Source organism: Natrix helvetica, assembly GCF_964273705.1.
Source record: "Natrix helvetica genome assembly, chromosome: 7".
In the NCBI taxonomy this organism is placed as follows: Eukaryota; Metazoa; Chordata; class Lepidosauria; order Squamata; family Natricidae; genus Natrix; species Natrix helvetica.
In genome coordinates this window covers 17,251,106-17,275,237 of record NC_138558.1, presented here as the reverse complement: position 1 = coordinate 17,275,237, position 24,132 = coordinate 17,251,106, and the positions used below count along the sequence as shown (strand labels likewise).

Genomic DNA, 24,132 nt, shown 5'->3' with positions numbered 1-24,132 from the left:
GAGAAATTTCCTGAAAGTTAGAACAATTAATTAGTGGAACAATTTGCCTCCAGAAGTTATGGATGATCCAACACTGGAAGTTTTTAAAAAGAGATTGGACAACCATTTGTCTGAAATGATGTAGGGTTTCCTGCCTAAGCAGGGAGTTGGACTAGAAGACCTCCAAGGTCCCTTCCAACCTTGTTATTCTATTGTATTCTATATTTTTCTCCTATATTGCTCTGAACTCAATTGTTCTGCACCTATTATAACAGATAAACCAAAATTCATTTCCATTCTGATTGTCTCTCCCAAACCAGGTTATTTCCTGTTATACTAAATTACAATTCCTAGAAATCTCTGCCATCTTAAAAAACAGTTAAACATCTGATGTTAAACATCTGATGAGTCCCAAGTTGGAAATTACACTTATTTTAATAAGTTACATTCATTCTGGGAAGACTATGCTTCTTATTTTTTAAACAAATATTTATATGCAAGGGAACCCAAAAATAAAATAAGTAGACAACTTTTATAACTGAGGGAAGAATACTGTAAAATCTCAATTCCCTCCCCACTCCAGGGGAAGGTTACTGCAAAATCCCCATTCCCACCCGATCAGCTGGGACTCGGGAGGCAGAGAATAGATGGGGTGAGGCCAGTCAGGGGTGGTATTTACTAATTCTCTGAACTACTCAAAATTTCCGCTACCGGTTCTCCAGAATTCAGAACCTGCTGAATACCACCTCTGGTTTGAACTCATTCCACCATGAGCATAGCATCTCCCTACTATTTATCAAAATGGCTCATCTCCACCTCCCCAGACTTCTATGGTCCAATTAAGATGAATTTGTTAATAATAAAATTAATTAAGTAACGGACCCTTTAAAGTAGCCACATTTTTTTCTCTTTAATGTAAGTTCGGGGAGGAAAAAAAGGAACAGCTTTAAAAAGGTGCAGGAAGGGCTGTGTTTATAGTTTGTCTGAAGTAAGTTTACATGCACATTGTGGATAGCCCTACTATAGGTGTATGTGCACTAGAGAGTAGCAGAATGTTGAAATCATTCCAAAAATTGAAAGACGCCCTGGATTATTATTCAATTCTCTGTTGCTCTGCCTTTTGACCAAGGCCATAGGAAGAATGTAATTACTTTTGGACCAATTTTCTCTACCTTGAAATGGAAAGATTCAAAGTGGCCATGCTGAGAGTTGGCTCTTGTAGCAGCTCTTGATATGCTTCATCAGTAAGAATTTGTTCCTCTGTGGGAACTAATAGAAGCAAGCCAGATAGGTTTACAATACCTCTGTTCATGCTTTTCAGGTGTGACCAGCTGTTGCTATGGATAATTGGGTTTACACCCCAGAGGTTCTTCTTATGCCTTTGTCCTCTCCTTCTGGTCAACATTGATGCAAACTAGATTGGGGTGGGGCTCTGGAAATCTTAATGTGTAGAACTGCTAGTTTAATTTCTGACAGTTCATCCTAACTATATAACTAAGCACCAGAGGTTGTATTCAACAACTTCTCTCCAATTCAGGTGAACTGCTAGAGGCGGCTACAGGAGGCTCCGCCCACCCACCCTCCCTCCCCAATGGAATGCGCAAACACATGCGCAGAAGGTGGTTTGCATGCGCAGATGTGGTGTGCATGCTCACATTTGCAAACCAGTAGGGAAGATAAGTAAATCCCACCACTGCTAAGCAACATAAGGTATTTTTTTTAATTCTAGTGATATTTATAGACTACAACAGCGGTGGGTTCCATATCCCGTTGCAACCGGTGCAACAGAGCCCAGCGTCTACCACATGAATGTGTGCAGTGCGCATGCATGTGTCCTTACCTCTTGCGATACCTCCGCGATGCTCCAGCTGCTCGGCGGAGCGTTGCACAGGCACCATGCGCTCTGTGCGCATGCGAGTAAGTGCCAAAGAGCTCAAACACAGGTAAGGAGCTCGGGCAGGCGGGTGGGCCCTCCGGAGCACCGTACCAGAACAGTACCAGGTGCTCTGGGCAGGCACCGGTACGCTCGCACCAGGGCCTTCCGCCTGCAACCCAACATTCGACTACAACAGTGGTGGGTTCCTATCAGTTTGGCCGAACCGGTAGCGGATTTGTAGCTAGGTCGCTGGAACCGGCAGTGATTCAGGCCTGCCATGCCCCCAAACCAGTTTTCCGGGCAGCACGGTAGGCACTGCCATCTTGGTTTTTGCTTCCGCGCAGAACAATTTGTATTGCAGTGCGCATGCGTGTGCAACATGTACACGAGTGAACCGACAGTAGTGCCTGCCGGAACCCACCCCTGGACTACAAGTGGAAGAACAAATGATGTTGCACAGATTAAGAGAGCTAAGGAAAAGAGCTGTTGGGAAAACCAGTGTGTGGAGTATATCCACCAAAATGAATACAGCATTTAAGGACATGGGTAGGATGACAAATTGCTTATAAGAAAATTAAAAAAAAAACTGTTTTATGACTAATATGATGCATGATGAACAGGGGAAAAAAAAGAGGTTTATTTCTTTCTCACAATATTGAATCCGGAGTCATCCAATGAAACCAAACAATAGACTTCTTACTGTCTATATTTAATATCCTTTCTTCACACAGCATGTATTTAACCCGAGGGATTTGTTCTCATCAAAGGGGTTGATGGTTACTTACTTATGTAATTTAATAATAAGGGGATTACTTACTTTGATAGATGAGAAAACTATCTGTGGCTATTAGACGTGAGCGTTACGCATGGCTACCAGGATTAGAGACAGCAAACTTCTGAATTCCAATTGAGGAGGAACAACTGTGAGAAAAAGCTTTTGCATGTTAGAGTCTTGATATACCTGTCAACCCTGAAGTGAACATGGCTAAGGCCACCTTTACGGTCTCAGAGTTGCCACGAAAAAGGGAGGGGGGAAAATAGTTAGCTGGGGTCTTGTAGTCAAAAGAAAAAGTTTTCCTGTGGGAACCAAGGACATTTCAACAGGTGGTGGGGAAGAGGAGGAGTAAGGTAACCATGCAACCAGCTGGAAATTTTATTGGACAATGTGACCGACATGTGGGGAGGGCAAAAGGGGGAACTTTCACTTTTTAAATGGGTCAAAATCACGGGAATTTTCAGAGTTGATTTTCACCAGTTGTGCCAATATGATGCACCCAATAAATTGTTCTTTGGGGAATCTGCCTGCCTGGGAGTTCTCCCTTCAATGGGTGCATTACTTGGAACACTTGACAATAGCTCTACTTTAATTCATGACATGTCTGTGAGAAGTCCTGGATATTTTTATTACCGTCACTCAGCCCTCCCGTCAAAAGGAGAGACAAAAGGAGTTGAGTGGTTCCCCCCACTCTCATTCCCAAAGTATAAAGTAGGATTTTTTTCCCAAAGAAACCTTAGATATCTTTTCCCCTTTATTTTGATTACACCCATTTTCCAGATAGTCCCCAACTTACAATCATTCAAGTCAAAACAGCACCGAGAAAAGTGACCTAGAACCATTTTTCACATGTATAATCCTTGCAGCATCCTGGTCACATGATCAAAATTTGGCTACTTGGCAACTGGCTCATATTTATGATGGTTGATGTGCCTCAGGGCAACAAGCAAAGTCAATGAGGAAGACAGATACACTTAATAACCTTGTTATTAACTTAACAACTGCAGTGATTCATTTAACAACTGTCGCAAGAAAAGTCGCAAAATGGGGCAAAGCCAGTGGTGGGTTCCTACTGGTTCAGCTGAACCGGTAGTGGTTTGGCGGCCTGGGTGGCTAGAACCAGCAGCGATTCAGGCCTGCCAGGCCCCCAAACCGGTTCCTTGGTCAGCGGCGCCATCTTGTTTTTCATTTCTGTGCATGCGCAGAACAATTTTAATTGCGCTGAATTGCAATTGTCTTGCATAACAACAGAAATTTTGGGGACAATTGTGGCTGTAAGTGGAGAACTACCTGTGTTCTCAAATTCATTAAAAATGTCAAAATCTGCTCCTAGCTCCAGTATTATAGATACGTTCCCTGTTGGATGGGCTCTCAATATTTGACACTAATGTCATATTCCAGTATTGGTACCACCTTATAAAGCCTTAGTTAGGGCACACCTGGAATGCTGCATCCTGTTTTGGTCGCCACATTACAAAAAAAAATATGTTGAGACTTTGGAAAAAGTGTAACAGGTATCTTAACCCTGATGAACTCTGTGCGGCTTATATTGGACACTTTTTTTAGAATGTACCTATATTATATTAACGTACAATTTTACCCATATTACAGAGGACAAAAAGAAAAAAAAAAGAAATTGGAATGTAAATTGATGAGTACATAAGATTTTGAACAGAAAAAAAGTTTTCTTGACATGCTAACTTTAAGAACTTTCAGTGGAAGAATATACGAAGCAGGGCAAATCCTTTTAACTGACTGAAAAGTGTGGACATTGTAGCAGTATTTAAAAAGTCAATGTATAAAAGAGCACATTGCCTGCACTTAATGGCTTAGAGAGAGGATAGTGTATGTAACAACAGACATTTCAGCAAAGAACAAATAAAATGGAATCTTTGTACTCTCTGAACTTGGTTGCTTGCTTGGAGACATTTTGTTACCCAACTAGGTAACATCATCAGTGCTGATGAGTGTGGGGGGTTACTGCCTTTTTACATACAGTAGCTTGCCCTGTTAGTGTTGGTGGGGTGTGCGGTTTTCTCCATGGTACTTCCTTGATTAAGGTATTTTTTTTCTGCCTGTTTGTCTTGTGTTAATTCTCGTTTATCTGGGTGTTGGCTATTGGAGAGGATATAGAACCACAGACTCAAGGAACTGTTCTCGGACATCTTCTATTCCAACCTCCTGTTCAAGGCAGGAATCTTATACCATATGACTATATGGTCATCCAATCTATTATTGAAAACCTCCGGTGATGGACCACCCACAACCCCAGGAGGCAAGCCATCCCGTTGACTAATTGCTCTCACTGTCAGAAAATTTCTCTATACTTCTAGGTTGAACCTCTCTCTTCAACAAGTTTCCACCCATTACTTCTTGTTCTGTCTTCTGGTGCCCGAGAGCCATGATGGCAAACCTAAGGCACGCGTGCCAGAGCCCTCTCTGTGGGCATGCCTGCTGTCACCAGCTGCTTTTCTGCTTTGTGGCACACATGCTGGTCTTCGAGGGTGGCGGAGCGCAGGAAACTCAAAGTCCAGCTGGCCAATGTGCATGCATGTGCCGGAAACACGAAGACTAGTTGGCCGGTGTGCACATGCACACATGTGCACTGGCCAGCTGCTCTTTGGGTTTCTGGCGCTCCGGCGTGTGTGAAGACCAGCTGGCTGGTGTGCATGCACGCACCGGAAATCCAAAGACCAGCTGGCCAGCGCCCGTACATTCCAGTTTCGGTACTCAGTGCCAAAAAGGTTCGCCATCACAATTCCCTCTTCTTTGTGACAGTCCCTCAAATAGAGGAAGATAGCTAACATCCCCTTCTCCCCCCAATCCTTCTCTTCAGTAGGCTAGACATACCTGCTCCTCAACTGTTCATTGTATGATTTAGCCTTCAGACCTTTATCATTATTGCTCTTCTCTGCACAATGTCCATGATATTAACATCCTTTTTGTATGTTCTGCTCTTTTTTATTGTTGTTATTTCATTTTTAGCTTTCTGTTGTCTCTTTGAATTGTATGTAAACATGGTTTATTTCTATGTGCCTATTGATGGCTGATTTTTCTGAATGGACAAATACAGACTGTAAAAAAAAGAAGAAGTTATTAATAAAATAACTTCTCCAGGGGACAAATCAAGGGATATAATGATTAATTAAAGCAACAGATTTGAAAAGACAATATCTAATTTAAACCTACTGTCTATTAACTCAGGGAATTTAAAGCTACTGTCCACTAATTCAGAGAAGATTAATGATTTCCTTGATTTAAAAAAAACCCATGCAATTCAAACAAATGCAATAGGAATTCAATTACAAATCTACAGAAAGTGGTTAAACAGGTACAGTGAACTATATAATAATGTGTTTTTCTTTTTTTCTCTCTCACTAGTCTAGCAAGTTTCAATTGCTCTTTATTATAGTAAACAATGAAAATTATTTCTGATTTAAAAAAAAACCGTACAAAGTTTCGTATAGTTAAAATACAATACTTGAATCCAAAATAATTAAGAAGTAACCAAGCCCTGCTCTTTGCTCCTAGCTTCCTTTTTTAAAAACTCAGAAACCTGCACTTTTGATCTTGAATTCAATAAGACGTTCTGTATTACAACATTACCCAAACTGGCACCCTGTAGAAGTGCTGGGCCATCTCTGAATAGAAGAGTAATGTCATAACTCATAGGACTGAGTGAAGTTTTGATTTAAAGGGGATTTGGTCAAATCCCTTCCTTCAAACTGAATTGCAAAATCAATTTGCTGATTTGAATTGCTGCAATGGATTTCTGCGCAAGCAAGCAAACAAATGAACAAAACAGCAGTATCGTATCAGCACCAAACTTTGGAAAGAAATGCAAAAATCCCTTTTTCCCAGCAGGTAACTTCCATTGGCATCTCAACTTCATCCTTGTTAAGCCTGGTAGGTCTTAACTGTCACACAGTCAATTAAGGATATAATAATAAACCCACTGGACGCTCTGATTTATTCTAATTTTGCTCTACACTTAATCTGTAATATTGCAAAGGAATAACATTGCTAATTTTTTTGTTATGATCTTAAAACTCAGCTGTAGATAATTTGAACGGGTTATTCTACTGGTGCAAATGGTAGAACAAAACCTCTCTGGACACAGACCTGTGTATTCCGATCTTTGAAATCATGAAAGGTAAGCTACCTGAAATCACTCTCATGAACCACCTGATAAAAAACAGCCATCAAGATCTAAACACACAACAATGTCCCTTTTTCAATCTGCCCATTGTAAGAAAGTACATTCCATTTAACACGAGCCATTCTACCAAGAAAGATCAAAACGGAATCAAAACATAGAACAAGATATTTTAAACATGGAATTGTCTGATTAAAGACCATTGTCATAGGAAGAGGGAGAGGGAGGAAGATTAATGGTTAGTAGATGGGATGGATACATAGATTAGATAGATTGATACGATAGATAGATAGATAGATAGATAGATAGATAGATAGATAGATGATAGATAGATAGATAGATAGATAGATAGATAGATAGATAGATAGATGATAGATGATAGATAGATAGACAGACGATAGTCAGACATACAACTTCGTGAAATGAAAGAAATACAGATCCTGATATTATATATTTGAGCTAATCACTTGCTAAAAGCATAATCAATATATTGCAAAGAGATCTAAGAGTACTTGTGACATATACAGGAGAAATTACAGTATAAGACTTTTTTTCAATAAAATGCTAAATTAAAAATAATTGTTATGAAATGAATAAGAAAGTATTCTTATTCATTTCATAACAATTATTTTTAATTCTACTATTCCTTTGCAGGTATTTAATTCTACTATTCCTTTGCAGGCATTTTAGTATGGGATAGTGGAAATATCCAAATAAATAATAGTGATCCAACTTTGTTTTTTTTTAATGCAGAATGTTGTACATTTGGCTGGTTTACATTTCATTATATACATTCAATATTCTGTGTTGGCAATTTGTTATTCTAACTATATAAAATATAGCAAGTAGTATTGAAAATGTAAATACTGTAATCCTACAAAGCAGTGTAAATTGTTCTTTATGTATGCACATACATTATGTTCTTCAAATAAGTACAAATAGAGGCAAACCCCCCATAATTTCAAATGAATTAGGCAAGATTCTTTTAAGTGTAATTTAACTGAATATTTACAACTTTATTTATTAAGTGGCTGTTCACTTCTGAAGGTTGCAAGGGAGTTCATTGAAATTCTTTAACATAAAAATATTGAGAGCGCAATAAGAAAAACAATAAATATTTCAGTTTTGCAACTTTAGGGGGTGAAAAGAATACAGAATGAAAGCTTTGAAATACATGTTTTGTTAATAGAGGCGATGCCCAACATGGTTATATATGATTTCAATGTCCTATATAGGTCTTTTATAATATATGCAATCCCTGAGACAAAAGTTAATTTGATAGAATCAGTGTGGCAATATTATTTATATAAACACAATATAGATTGTCATTGTTTAAACATCCCAAACAAAAGAGTGCTATGGAAGAATAAAACATGATTACTTGTGAATCTATCCATAATTATTCATCCATAAGTATCAATATTAATGGATGGATTTAAAGATATTAGTATATTCATCAGAAGAGTCTCACCCTTTCAAGGATCAGTAATAGAACTATTCCACTCCCCTGTATCATTGATTGCCTTAGTCATAGAGGTTACTATAATAAACAAAATAGTTTGCTACCCATTAATAGTTTTGTTGCAATAGCTTCATAATTAACAGATATTAAGACCAGCACAAGTCCAGGAACCATACAAACATAGCTGGAAATTGGAAAAAGCATTTTCCAATTAACACGCCACGGAAGAGGCAAGGAAAACAAGTGTGATACCAATTCTGCAACTCAAGGATGAAAAGGTAGAATTTGCATTGTGATGTCATGACACACATTTCATCATTTTGGCATCACTGTAATTAGGAATGAACACCTGTGTCTTTAATAATTTTATATTTGAAAGTAAACCAATAATAAGTACAGCACAACAATGGAATAAATTGTGCAGGAAAATAATTAGTGAACAATAATGCTAATAAGACAAAATTCCAAACTCCATTCTCATAATGTTTTTGTTCAAGAATCATTTTCATGTTATAAATAATAACAAACGATATGTATTCACTCTCCAACTTGGTGTTCTCTAGAATGTGTTGGAATTTGAAGACTATAATTTCTGTACAGCATTTGCTAACTTATTAGGTGTGGTGGCCTAGGGGTGGAGCTCTCGCCTCACAATTAGAAGGCTGTGAGTTCAATCCTAGGTAGAGGCAGATATTTCTCTCTCTGGTCACAATAAGAATATAGAAGCTCTGCATTGGTGGTAGGAAGGGCATCTGGCCATTAAACACTCAGCTAGCTCTATTCAGTTGCCCAGACTCCACCTCGCAAGGAATTATGGGGCCGTTAAATGATGATGATTTGCCAACCGATTAGTGGATTTGAACTTCAAACATTTGGGCAGATGAATGCATGCATACTCTTCTACATATATTGTTCAAATAAAAAGGGAGGGGGGGAATTGCATAATAATTCCTTCTCAGCCACAAAAAATCAACTTTTTTTGTCAGAAGTTTCAAAGGGAACTGAATTTTAAGTGTTGGCTGGTGCCTTCACTCACCTCAGCAATGAAAGACTTGGCCGTCGAAGGGTTCATTACCAAAATGGCCCGCCTCAGCGTGTCCCGATAGCGGTTGAGTTCTTCAATCCGCATGGTGGTGAAGAGTCCTGTGATCATTTTATTGATGTTGTTCTCCACTTTCTGAAGTGCGACATCCATTCCCTGCTGAGATACTTTGTCCAAAAACTCTTGTATTCCACGGATATCTGGGAACATAAAAAAAAAAAAAACCACCTCATCAGAATGCTAATTACCAAATAGAAAACAGACAAAACTGATTTGGTCTTATCTGGAGAAAGGTATTGTGCCTCACGGTAAGCAACTGCCCCCTGAAGCCACATTAACTTAATATTCATTGCAACTGTTTGTTAGCTACATTCCTGACATGTCCTAAAGGGCTAATTTGTGAGTGGAAATTTTTAGGCACTAGTTTATTTCGAAAAGAACAATTTAAAAAGGAATTTAATTATCCCTGCTTTGCTTTCCTTGGATGCTCCTAGTATGAGACCAAATCCTGACAGACTGTGGTGTTGGTTAAGTAACACCTGCCAAGAAAAAGGACAATAAGTTATCAAAAGGCAATCTACTACTGATTTTACTCCACCTGATAGAACCCAGAAATCACATTATAACAATATGCCCCCCTCCTCCCTGCAATCAGGAAAAAAGATTTTATTTAGAAGTGGAATATATTTACAGCAATGGCACTGATAGTAAATATGTCAAAAGAATTGAGAATTTGAAACAAGAGTCTTTACCAGGGAGAGTCACACCTTGAGACCAATTGCACGGATAAACCTTCAAAATCTAATGATAGGAACTTTTTTTTTAAAAAAAAAAAGAAGCCAGGGGCAAATTAATATGAACTGAGAAGGATGGGCTACGCAATGGTAATGGGTAGGAAAAAAATAATTACTCTCTTTGTCACTCTAGCTAAAAATAAGTTTCTAAAACTGATTAATTACATCTCAAATTAAAATTAGAGTGCTTCAGGTTTTTTTCTGAAATGCAGATAGCACCCTAGGTGATATCTGCCAGGTCTATTCTAAGGAGAAAAATACTTAAAAGTTCTCAGCTTCTACTCTTACTTACCTGAAATTTCCCAGGTTTCATCATTGAAAAGATCAAACTAAAACAAAATCACCCGACTCAAGCAATTGACGTTACATGTGTGTTAGTTCTAACTTTGTATGCAGCTCTTCTTTTCCATTTAAAGTTTTAAAGTTTTGTTCAGGTATGAGTTGACAATATTGGACATAACTATCATGTCAAAAGCTGCCAGAAGTATAAGGTAAAGTTTCCCCTCACACATATGTGCTAGTCGTTCCCATCTCTAGAGGGTGCTGCTCATTTACGTTTCAAAGCCGAAGAGCCAGCCCTGTCCAAAGACGTCTATGTAGTCATGTGACCAGCATGACTAAATGCTGAAGGCGCACAGAACACTGTTACCTTCCCAACAAAGGTGGTTCCTATTTTTCTACTTGTAGTTTTACAGGCTTTCAAACTGCTAGGTTGGCAGAAGCTGGGAAAAGTAATGGGAGCTCACTCCTTTACACGGCACTAGGGTTTAGAACTGCTGAACTGCCGACATTTCTGATCAACAAGCTCAGTGTCTTAGCCACTGAGCCACCGCATCCCTACTGCCAGAAGTATACTGAACGGTTTAAAAGAAAGGCCAACAGTTGTTTTTGCAATAATTATTGACCGAGGACTAATCTAGATATATCTGCTTTCATAGAAAGTCTAAAATACTTCAGGCTTAGGCTTCCTCGTGCTGACCTCATAAAATGGAAATAGTCAGAACTGGATGAAGAGAATTAGGCAGCCCAAACTACGTTTCTAATAACAATTTAGTTCTGTAGATCAGGGGTGTCCAAACTTGGGAACTTTAAGACTTGTGGACTTCAACTCCCAGAATTTCCCAGCCAGCCATTCCCCATGCTGGCTGGGGAATTCTGGGAGTTGAAGTCCAGAAGTCTTAAAGTTCCCAAGTTTGGACACCCCTGCTGTAGATAAAGTGTAGATAAATGCATATAAATGCATATATGTAGGCAACTTAACATCCCTGAGCAACAATGGACCGTAAATGTCTCTTTTGGCACTGATACTTTTTTTTTTTTTTTTTTTTTACTAAGGCAGACTTTTTACAGAGACAGACTTCAGTAAAACGTCTGTCAGTGCCAAAAGAGACGTTTGGGTTTTTTTAATTTCTCATTTTTAAAAATGAGAAGCTGGTGTATGACAAAGCAGAGCAGCATAGCCCATCATTTTTATATCTGAGAACGCTTACATTGGGCCACACTGACATTTTTAAGACATCAAAGTGATAAGTGGCTGCAGTACAGTAGCATTGGAAACTCATCTGCTCAGAAAGAGTTTTTTTTTAAAAAAAATTAGGGTACAAAAAACCCACTCCTGTTGGGAGCAGTGTAGGGACACAATCAGCAGCAATGACACCAGATGGTTTTCTGCTTAATGATTACATTGTGGCTTACCACCTATCATGTCAATCATATTATGAAACACCATAGAAGATAAAAACGAGTAAAAACGGCCCAGTTTTCGCTCATGTTTGTCTACCCCAGCCCCCAGGAGCACTCTGGAAGCCTTCTAAAGGGCTATGCAGGGCCATTTTTGCAAAGGGGTGGGGTTTCAGGAGGTCAAAAATGCTGTATTCAGTGTATAAGACACACCCAGATTTTCACCCTCCTTTTTGAGGGAAAAGGGTGCGTCTTATACTCTGAAAAATACGGGCAAGAAAAACCAAAAGTACACATATAAACTCTGTACTTTATAAACCAGGTTTAATAGCATTAATTGTGAGAGTGATTTTGGAGTCTTAATGGGCAACCAGTTAAATATGAGTCAACAGTGTGTGGCAGCAGCCAAAAAAAGCCAATGCAATCCTAAATTGCATTAACAGAGCGGTACAATCAAGATCAAGTGAGGTACTAATACCACTCTATAAAGCCTTAGTAAGACCACACCTAGAATACTGCATCCAGTTTTGGTCACCACACTATAAAAAGATCTTGAAAAAGTGCAGAGAAGAGCAACCAGGATGATTAAGGGATTGGAGGCTAAAACATATGGTTATAGGAACTGGGCATGGCTAGTCTAGTGAAGAGAAGGACCAGGGGAGACATGATAGTAGTATTCAAGTATTTGAGGGGCTACCACAGAGAGGAAGGGGTCAAACTATTTTCCAAGGCAACTGAAGGCCAGACAAGGAATAATGGATGGAAACTGACCAAGAAGAGATTCAACCTAGAAATAAGGAGAAATTTTCTGACAGTGAGAGCAATCAACCAATGGAACAGAAGTTGCCTTCGGAAGTTGTGGGAGCTTCATCACTGAAAGCTTTCAAGAAAAGATTGGACTGCCATCTGTCAGAAATGGTGTAGGGTCTCCTGCTTGGGGGGGGGTTGGACTAGATCACCTACATGGCCCCTTCTAACTCTGTTAATCTGTTAATCAGAAACCATTCAAAATATTTTCTGCATATTCAAAATGAGTTTATTCCTGCATTATTTAATTCTTTGCTTAGGTGAGAGAGTCCACACTAACTTCTGGCTTTAAGCCAGCCTGGCACTCTTCTTTAAAAAGATCAAAACGGTGAAATGTTTTAGAACAAATGTTCTTTAGACATGGTGCAGGTAGTCCTTGACTTACAACAGTTCATTTAGTGACTGTTCAAAGTTACAACGGCACTGAAACAAAGGGATTTATGATCATTTTTCACACTTACGAGGGTGTTGTAGCACCCCCATGGTCACATGATCAAAATTCACACATTTGGCAATTGACTTACATTTATGATGGATGCAGTGTCCCTGGATCATGTCATCCAGGTATAAGCTCATTTTGAATACGCAGAAAATATTTTGAATGGTTTCTGATTAACAGATTAACAGAGTTAGAAGGGGCCATGTAGGTGATCTAGTCCACCCCCCCTTTTACGTCCTTCCGACAAGTAAAGTCAATGAGGAAGCCAGATTCCCTTAACAACCTCGTTACTAACTTAACACAACTGCAGTGATTCACTTAACAACTGTGGCAGGGAAGGTCGTAAAATGGGGCAAAACTCCTTTAAGAAATGTCTCACTTATCAACAGAAATTTTGGGATCAATTCTGATCAAAAGCCAAGGACTGCCTGCATTAGAGGGATGCGGTGGCTCAGTGGCTAAGACGCTGAGCCTGTTGATCAGAAAGATCGGCAGTTTGGCAGTTCAAATCCCTAGTGCCACGTAACGGAGTGAGCTCCCATTACTTGTCCCAGCTTCTGCCAACCTAGCAGTTCGAAAGCACGTAAAAATGCAAGTAGAAAAATAGGAACCACCATTGGTGGGAAGTAACAGCGATCCGTGCACCTTCGGTGTTTAGTCATGCCGGCCACATCTTCAGACAGCTCTGGCTCTTCAGCTTTGAAACAGAGATGAGCATTGCCCCCTAGAGTTGGGAACGACTAGCACATATGTGCGAGGGCAGCCATTATCTTTACCTTTACCGGTATCCAGGGGTGAAATCCAGCAGGTTGTGACAGGTTCTGGGGAACCGGTAGTGGAAATTTTGAGTAGTTTGGAGAAATGCCACCTCTGGCTGGCCCCAGAATGGGGTGGGAATGGAGATTTTGCAGTATCCTTCCCCTAGAGTGTGGTAGGAATGGAGATTTTACAGTATCCTTTCCCCACCCACCAAGCCATGACCACCAAGCCACATCACACCTACCAAGCCACGCCCACAGACCCGGTAGTTTAAAAAAATGAATTTCATCACTGCCTGTATCATGTTAAGTCTGACACACTTGCTTAGAGCAGGTATTTCTTCTGCAAAGGGATTAATATGGAAATAGTTCACTGAAAATGAAAAAAAAAAAATCTGAGCCCAAGGAAGGGAATGGCCTTTTCTAGATAAATCAAGGGATATAATTGCAGTATTTAGCTAGATCCTTCAGTAAGTTTCAAGTAGCACTAAACACTGAATAATGGCTTAGTGCTGCTGAAGTATACGCTCATTCTAAAAATATACTTCCAAAAGATAGTCGGTGATGGTTAATTGCAGCTCCTATTTAATGTCTAAATCAGGGAAATTAAATTCAGTCTAATCAGCACTGTTAGAGGTCTTTTTGGCACTTCAAGGACAATTTAAGAAGCAACACAATTATCTAAACGACTACAAATGTGCCAGATTTAAAGTGCATCATAAAAATATATGTTTTATCTTTAACCCTGGAATATATAGCTATCTAAGGCTTGCAGAATTAGTATAAAGTTTGAAATAAGGTTTCAGTTTTTTTTTAATAGGCATGAATGAATTGATATCCTTTTGTTCTATAAAGCTTATATCCAAACAGAGAATTACTTTTCCCTCATGTTCCCAAAATTCAATAGGTATAATTCATAGAAAAATATGTTGAGGAGAACTTGTGCAGTACTGGAGATAAGAAATTAAAATATTTACCAAGCAATCCTTAGTTCTCTTTCATATCTAACGTGAGAAGTAAATACTTAATAAGACCCATTTCTAATATATAATATATACAAACTTCTTTGCGTGACTATTGTAAGGATTACAATAAAATAATGTACCGAAGTCTTCAGAATATTCCAAAATACTATAGAAGTAGTCACCACTATTGTTGTAAGTATTATTATTAAATCATACTAAAATAAGTGATAATTATACACTGCAGAATTGGTATGCCACCAACAGCTTTTAATAGAATTATAGCATTAACTTTCTTCCATAGCCACTACTTAAAAGATAAAAATGATATTAATTCCTCTACATCATCTTTTGATCATCTCTGTCTTTAAATTTCTATTTTCTGCCGGCCTTATATTTTAAAGGGAACGGTCCATAGATAAGAGACATTAGGCAATTTTGAACTCAGGGCAGGATAAAATTGTATCTAACAATTAACTAGTTTCTATCAAAACAACCAGTCAAGCACTGAAGGAATTGAAATTCTGGTCTAATATCTTGTATCTGGCTCAGAGCAGCTACCTGGATAACAAATACAAAGAAGAGAGGGCAGAAAAGACAGAGAAACTGATGATCAGGATTTATTATGACAAATATTTAAGGTTCTACATTTAGGCAACAAAAATGGAATGCACAGGTACAGTATAGGTGGTACCTTGCTCAGTAGTAGTAACTGTGAAAGGGATCTTGGAGTCCTAGTGGACAACCATTTAAATATGATCCAGCAGTGTGCAGCAGCTGCCAAAAAAGACAACACAGTTCTAGGCTGCATCAACAGAGGGATAGAATCAAGATCACGTGAAGTGTTAATACCACTTTATAATGCCTTGATAAGACCACACTTGGAATACTGCATTCAGTTCTGGTCGCCACGATGTAAAATAGATGTGAAGACTCTAGAAAGAGTGCAGAGAAGAGCAACAAAGATGATTAGGGGACTGGAGGCTAAAACATATGAAGAACAACTGGGTATGTTTAGGTTAAGAGAAAGAAGGACTAGGAGAGACATGATAGCATTGTTCCAATATCTCAGGGGTTGCCACAAAGAAGAGGGAGTCAAACTATTCTCCAAGGCACCTGAGGGTAGAACAAGAAGCAATGGGTGGAAACTAATCAAGGAGAAAAGCAACTTAGAACTGAGGAGAAATTTCCTGACAGTTAGAACAATTAAGCAGTGGAATAGCTTGCCTCCAGAAGTTGTGAATGCTTTAAGAATCTTTAAGAAGATGTTGGATAGCTATTTGTCTGCAACAGTATAGGGTTTCCTGCCTAGGCAGGGGGTTGGACTAGAAGGCCTCCAAGGTCCCTTCCAACTCTACTATTGTATTGTATTAAATCTAATGCATGTGCATTTTTTTGGCATAAAGGTTTTCATGCTGGGATGCCATCCAATAGTATTCCTAAGTCAAATCCTCCAGAAGGATACCTTTATCTTCACTGCTAGAACTTTCAGACTTCAATCACATTTTCATTGTCCTGCTCATTAAAATATAGAAACCCATTCTGCATGTTGATGGAACATTATTTTATATTTTCAATTAATGATGAAATAACTATAGAAAAGGTAGAGATAATATGGTGTGGGTAAGTTAAGCTTTAACTGAATTTAAACTTTACACCAAGCAAGGTAGAAATTGAGACTCTGGCTAATTCATTAAATGTCTGAATGAATTGTCCCCATCAAAACTGCTTCCTTAAAAAGTCAGTTCTCTTCTGTATAATTTCTGTTTAAGTCACAGAATGATAAGAGTTCTTTTTTGAACTAGAGGTTTATAATTTTGTTAAGGGTAGCAATTGAAACAGAAAATACAGAGCACAGAAGGCTGTTATGCTTTTTATAATATACAGTGGAATTATTTGTAGGAGGCATTCACAGCAAACAATAGCCATAGCACTTAGACACAAAGAACCCCCCCCCCCCCAGTGCTTTATAGCATTCTCTAAAAGTTTACATCGCCAGCTTATTGCCGCCAACAATCTGAGCAGAAGTGGGTTCCTACCAGTTTGGCCCAGTTCGGCCAAACTGGTGGTGGTATGGCGGCTTGGGTTGCTAGAACCGGCAGCAACCCAGCCTGCCACAGCTCTGAACCGGTTCCCCGGGGGCCGCCTTCACCACTGCCATCTTGTTTTTGAGTTCTGTGCATGGCCAGAACAATTTTAATTGAATTGTGCATGTGTACACAGCAAGCATAGTGTGGCATGAGTGAACCTGCAGTAAAGCTGGCCAGAACCCACCCCTGAATCTGGCTCCTCATTTTACTGACCTCGGAAGGATGAAAGGCTGAGTCAACCTTGAACTGGTTAGGATCGATCTTCTGGCTTGGGCAGAGTTAGCCTGAAATACTGCATTCTAACCATTGCTCCACTAGGGTTCCTGACATACAACACAATACTGGTGTTCACACAATGTCAGCTTTCTGGTAAGTCTTCTTTCCAGATCCTCCTCTCGCTTTCTATCTGTCTTCCTCCTCCTTTCTATCTGTCTCCCTCGTCCATTTCTGTCCTTGACAAGAGAGTAAAAAGAAAGGAATGGGCTGGAATTCACTCTCGTCTCCTCAGTGTGGCTCAGTGTAGTCTCCTGGAACTGCTCACCTTAAGACAGGGGTGTCCAAACTTGGGAACTTTAAGACTTGTGGACTTCAACTCCCAGAATTCCCCAGCTGGCTGGGGAATTCTGGGAGTTGAAGTCCACAAGTCTTAAAGTTCCCAAGTTTGGACACCCCTGCCTTAAGAACTACTTGCTCTGACCAAGGCTTCCCCAGCAGCACGAAGCTGAGTCCTCATCCCGATAAACCCCTTTTATTTAATTTACATTGAATTCCTCTCCAGCAAAGTCTTTCCTCTCCCACAGTCTTTCAAGATAGTTCACAATTACTGACCTTTATCAGGCTTGGAGAGTGGCCAGGCTGATATCTTTCAGACGCTGCAATACTTGGCAAGAATTCAGGAATGAACTAATTGTCTCCTGTAAACACCCCTCCCCTTTCGCTCCTCTTTTATTCCCTATGGGAGGGGGCCGTTCACCATCCACCTGTGGCATTACTGCCAAGTCGACCCTTGTTCCTTAGCGGTTCCCTTCTTCTGACACTCTGTGCATGCGCACATTGGGAACAGGCTCCAGCTGTTTGTCTGCCTCACTGATGTCTGACTCCTAAGGTAAGTGATAACTGTCAGATGGCCCTGGCCCCATCTCTGCCTCCGACACAGAGCATTCATCAGATACTTCCCCAGACTCCAGGACTGGCCCTGTATTCCTCCCCAACCTCCTCACTGTCCAAATCTGTTGCCAGTCCGCTGGTGGGACACAAAACTACTGCTTCTCTGTTGAGATAAGAACCTTTCTCGGGGTCTTCTGCCCAGTCATTTCCCAGAGCTAAAAGCTTCTCTAACAATACCTGAACTCCTTTTTCTTTTCCAGGATCTTGGGTGAAGCCACTGCATGCATGCAGCCAGCCAGCCAGCCCATTCTTGGGTCTACAGCGGAGGTCTCATACGTCAAGATCATGGGTGTCAAACTCAAGGCCTGGGGGCCACATCCAGCCCACAAGGTGGTCGGATCCGGCCCGTGGGGCCATCCTGGAAAATGAAATGTCAATCACAGCCCTAGTCAATCCTCAATGAAATTGAGTTTGACACCCCTGGTCTAGATCTCCCCTTTTCTTTTTCCAAGGAAGTCATCTATGAACCTCTATTCTTGACCAGACCGAACAACTGCTCCACACACATAACTTCTCTCTTCACTTTTCTCTCCAATTACTTTATTCACCCCATGCACAGAGTTTTCCTCTTATTTCCTTCTGTATCTTTCCCACTCTTTTTATGTTAGACAAGTAGCATGTATCCCAGCAACGAAAGTGATCAATATGTGCCCCCACCCCACCCCAGCTGAACTCCCCAACACCTCTATACCAGGCTGGACCAATGGGATTGCTCTCTCAACATCTCACCATACCAAACCTGGCTAGCAGCCAAGTTCAGCTCATCAGTTCTGCAATCCAACAAGACAGACACAGACTTCAGAGGATAATCAGAACTGCAGAATAAACAATTACGGCCAACCTGCCTTTCATTGAGGACCTGTATGCTGCACAAGTCAAAAAGAGGGCCGTGAAAATATTTACAGATGCCTCACATCCTGGACATAGTTTCAACTCCTATCCTCAAAACTACGCTATAGAACACTGCACACCAAGACAACTAGACACAAGAACAGTTTTTCCCCAAATGCCATCACTCTGCTAAACAAATAATTCCCTCACCACTGTCAAACCATTCACTAAGGCTGCATTACTATTACTCTTCTCATCATTCCTATTGCCTATCTCCTCCCACTTATGACTACAGGACTGTAACTTTGTTGCTTGTATCCTTACGATTTATATTGATATTGATTGTTTCCTGATTGCTTATTTGTACCCTATGACTATTATTAAGTGTTGTAGCTTAAGATTCTTGACGAATGTATCTTGTCTTTTTATGTATACTGAGAGCATATGCACCAAAGACAAATTCCTTGTGTGTCCAATCACCCTTGGCCAATAAATAATTCTATTCTATTCTATTCTATTCTATTCTATTCTATTCTATTCTATTCTATTCTATTCTATTCTATTCTATTCTATTCCATCCCATCCCATCCCATCCCATCCCATCCCATCCTATCCTATCAGGCCTTGGGACAGCAAACCTTCTCATCAAGCTCAGAATTGAGCTGCTTTTTTTGTTTTTGTTTTTACTCACTCTAATGGCTAGCTCATGCCAGCTGAATAGTAACCATGGCAAACTGCTAAAACCCGTATGTCACAATTCAATATATATTGCTGCCTTTCAACTATAGAAAGGCAATGGAAAGGAAGGAAATAAATCATATTTTCCTCTTCAGTGTACTGTTAATACTTCTGTATATAAAAAAACCCCAAGTAGTCTTTGAGTTGTGCTTAACTGAAATGCTACGACAATAGCCATTCAGCTTCAAAATTCAAATTGGTTTGAAGTTGATGTATTTTTCATTTTGGAAAAAAAGTTGACATATTTCTCATTTTGGGAAAGAAGTAAGGAAAAAAAATATTTTGGAGCCTATCCAGTTGGACTAGAAGGGTAAGAAACTGCTCCGTTGCTAATCTTAAAGCAAACAATGAATGGGTTTGAAAAACTAAAATATTCTCAACTGAAAATTTGACTGAAAGATGGCAAATCTACACAAGATTACAGTTCATTCACTGTGGCATGTTCTAAAGAATGTCACAGTGGATAGCTGCTTTGATCGTAATGGCATATCTTAGTAGTCATTATTTTCTTCCAGTTAAATTCTAAAGCAACCAAAATAAAAGCCATGTATTCAGTTAAATTATCATTAAAAAACAAAGGTAAAGGTTCCCCTTGCACATATGTGCTAGTCGTTTCTGGCTCTAGGGAAGGGTGCTCATCTCCGTTTCAAAGCCGAAGAGCCAGCACTATCCGAAGACGTCTCCGTGGTTATGTGGCCGGCATGACTAAACACCAAAGGTGCGCAGAACGCTGTCACCTTCCCACCAAAGGTGGTTCCTATTTTTCTACTTGCATTTTTACATGCTTTCGAACTGCTAGTTTGGCAGAAGCTGGGACAAGTAACGGGAGCTTGCTCCGTAATGCGGCGTTAAGGATTCGAACCGCCGAACTGCCAACCTTTCTGATCGACAAGTGTCTTTGTCACTGAGCCACCCCATCACTAACCTTAACCCTTCAATTTATCATTAGTCATGAAAATGAATTGACACAGTCCATGATCAGCTGTAAGGTTACAGTGTATTGACTGAAATTTAGGAAAGATGAATGCACACACATCCCAAATGGTTAAGTTGCATTCCCAAAGTATAATCTAATCTAATCAAAAGGGGAGAGAGACTGTGGAAAAGGATATGTCTTGATAAGGGCAACAAAAGAAAGCTACAACCTCCCCAATTTTTCTCCCTTAAGCTTAAGGGGTGTGGGGGGGGGGACTACAAAAACAAATCAACTGTAACAGAAAATCTATACATTACCAACAAAGGCTGCAATAATTCAAGTATACCACCATTAAATTTTATAGAAGAAACATCATTTTCTCCCCAAATAAAATGTTTTCTTCTCCTTCCACTTCTGTGGGAATTAAATTATTCCGTTAAAGGGAAATGCATTTTTTTAAAAAAAAAAATCACCAGGTGATTTATGCCAAGGGCTGCTTTGTTCCTAGGAAAGCTACCGTATTACAAACGACACTGTCCAAATTCTTATCAACAGTGCTTTGTGAACCTGTTGGAGTCATTCTTCTTTGCTCAGTGATTGCTGCAGCAACAGTGGTGCTTCATCAGAGGAATGAATTGCACACTGTTCAGGCACAGCGCAATGGCTTAGAAGGGATTTCAGTTCTGCGGACAAAATGCTGAACATTCTGTCCATATTCACATGAAACTTTTAGCAACCATAATTGGCACACGAGGATAGTCTTGGCTTGGCTCTCTGTCAATTCTGCATTTTCATTCAATTGTCCTGCGCCCCAAATTACGTTACGCATGCAATTCAGACGGACCGATTAAAAGCCGTTCTTAATATTGTGGCAATAATGCCACAAAATAGTGAAGCAGTCACCGATGACATGATAGTGCACACACTGGAAAAACCTCTATTATTTCTTTATATAGCATACATAGCTGCCCATATGTAATGATTCCAGGTAGCACATAACCATCAATTAAAAATAAGGATAAAAATCAAACTACACCTATCTTCAGGTGACACACACACAAACACACACACACACACACACACACACACACACACCAATAGCTTGGCATTGCCCGGGTATTTATTTATAGGGGGAAAATGTCTGGATCAAACATAATTTCTAACGTTGGATTTTTTTCCCCCTTATCAGAGGGACTGTGAGCCATTACCATGGCAACTCCACTGTGCTTTACAGTAGAAGCCATTTTATGGCAGTACAGTAGAAGCCATTAAAAGGCACAACAGGCTGTATTTTAACTGAACACACACACCGAGGGGTGTTAGGGGTATCTTACCCACACAATATTTGTTTCCAGAGAGTAAGTCATCTGTGCACCAAGTTTGGTTGAAATTGCTCGAGGAATTCCAGAGTTATGCTGGAACCTCCATCCATCCATCCATCCATCCATCCATCCATCCATCCATCCATCCACCCTTTTTATATATTTTAATTATTATTAATTATTAAAATATAATAATAATAATATATGCAATATATTCAGTTTGCATATAAATATTGTATATAAAATATCTTCAATTTGCATATAAAGCGTGCATATGCTGAATCTGAAATGCACTTATGTCAAAATCTGCACTTTTCAAAATTGGGCTGCTTGCAACTAAAGCAAAAATAGGAATATCAGGAAAAGGTCCATGTACAAATCATACATTAAAAAAAGTAGGCAGGAAAGAAGTTTGTGGAAACTATTTGTATGCTAACCCCAAAGGTGCTTTCTCAAGAGACAAGTGGACTTTCTGGTTTTTCTTTGAAGACGTTTCGCTTCTCATCCAAGAAGCTTCTTCAGCTCTGATGGGAAGCAAAATGTCTTCAAAGAAAAACCAGAAAGTCCAGTTGTCTCTTGAAAAAACACCTTTAGGACAACCATGACCTGGATGATGGAGAAGCACCATAGATATGTGTTTGCTGCCATCACAAAACAATGCAAAAAGGATTTTTTTTAAAAAAAAATAACATTTTTCTTTCTTTCCTTTCTTTTTTTCCACTTCAGGTGTTGAGGGAGATACAAAGTGTTGGTTCTTCACCTTTGTTATCTGATGCTGTTGTAGTTTGTCTTTGATGTTGTCTCTCCATCTTCTTCTGGGTCTTCTTCATATTCTTTGACCTTTTCCACTTTTTGTACACACCTTATGCAGTACGGAATCCCAAGGCATCATCTCCAGCCGAACAAACTACTTTATTTGCTGTTCCTGTATGTAGTTTCGGACTGGTTCTATGCCAGTTCTTTCTCTTATGATCTCATTTCTGATTTTATCTTTTCTGATCACTCCAACACCTTTCCTCAAACATCAAAAATAACATCCCCTTTGCAATTATACATGATAAATGAAGACCATTAAATCTCAGGTGCCAAGATGGTATAAAAACCCAATTCTAATTTCTAAGTTATTTCTATGATGATTAAGATGTGTTATTTATGTAATTGGGCAACTGGGCTCAGAAATTGGATTTTTCTTAAACTAAAGAAAGATAACTAAGAACAACTGAAATAATTTGAAGCCAAACTGAAATGAAAAGACTGAATATATTGCTGGCGGCTCCTAGGGCCATGTTAACACAGCATGGGGGGCCCATACTAATTTGTGTATGTTAACCCTTCAATGCAACCTGCGTGATATAAATACAGCAACATATTTATTATATTTTACTGAATTTTTTATGTTGTGGCCCGCCAGCAGCAAGCGGAGCTGGCAGCAGAGTCGGACAGCGAGGAGGTTTGGAAAAAACATGGCTGAGGGCTGAAGAAAACTCAGACGAGGGCTCTGCGTCGGAGGCAGAGAGGGAGCTAGACAGCAGTGAGGCAGAGGAACAGTGGAGCCTGTTCCCAGTGAGCTGCTAGAAGACAAGAATAACTAAGAAAGCAGGGTCGGCTTCGGAGTAAAGCCACACCTTGGAGGTGATTGGCCCCTCCCATAGGACACAAAAGAAGAGCGAATGGGGAGTAGGCTTTTTCAGGAAACAATTGATTCATTCAGTCGTGCCAAGAGTGGAAAGTTTTGTTTGTGACTGTAAGAAACTCTGTGCCAAGTTTTGTCTTGCCCTGCATTTGGAAACTAGCTATTTGTCAGCTCTCCAAACAAGATAAGGTTTGTGTTGATAAATGTCTAGCTTAAGAGAAAGAAGGACTAGGGGAGACATGATAGCATTGTTCCAATATCTCAGGGGTTGCCACAAAGAAGAGGGAGTCAAACTATTTTCCAAGGCACCTGAGGGTAGAACAAGAAGCAATGGGTGGAAACTAATCAAGGAGAGAAGCAACTTAGAACTGAGGATAAATTTCCTGACAGTTAGAACAATTAATCAGTGGAACAGCTTGCCTCCAGAAGTTGTGAATGCCCCAACACTGGAAGTCTTTAAGAAGATGTTGGATAGCCATTTGTCTGGAACGGTATACGGTTTCCTGCCTAGGCAGGGGGTTGGACTAGAAGACCTCCAAGGTCCCTTCCAACTCTACGATTGTATTGTACATTCCTCTGAAAGATTGTTTGCTAAGCCTTGCTGACTGTGAATGAAAGTAATTCACAGTCATGTAAATAAAAGGGGTTTTGCCTGGACCGAGACTCTGCTTCTTGCTTTTTAAGGAGGCTTGGGTCAGAACATTT

The 24,132-nt window shown here is 39.8% G+C and overlaps 1 protein-coding gene across 2 annotated transcripts in view; it reads right to left on the bottom strand.

The window, feature by feature from the left end:
• Positions 1-24,132, bottom strand: part of GRID2 (glutamate ionotropic receptor delta type subunit 2) — a gene marked incomplete at its 5' end in the record, with an annotated part of 1,118,477 nt that overhangs the window by 416,965 nt on the left and 677,380 nt on the right. For both annotated transcript variants that reach the window (XM_081960469.1, XM_081960470.1), the window contains one exon: positions 9,285-9,490. In XM_081960469.1, the coding sequence (XP_081816595.1) occupies positions 9,285-9,490 (206 nt within the window). The remainder of the gene's footprint in view (positions 1-9,284; positions 9,491-24,132) is intronic.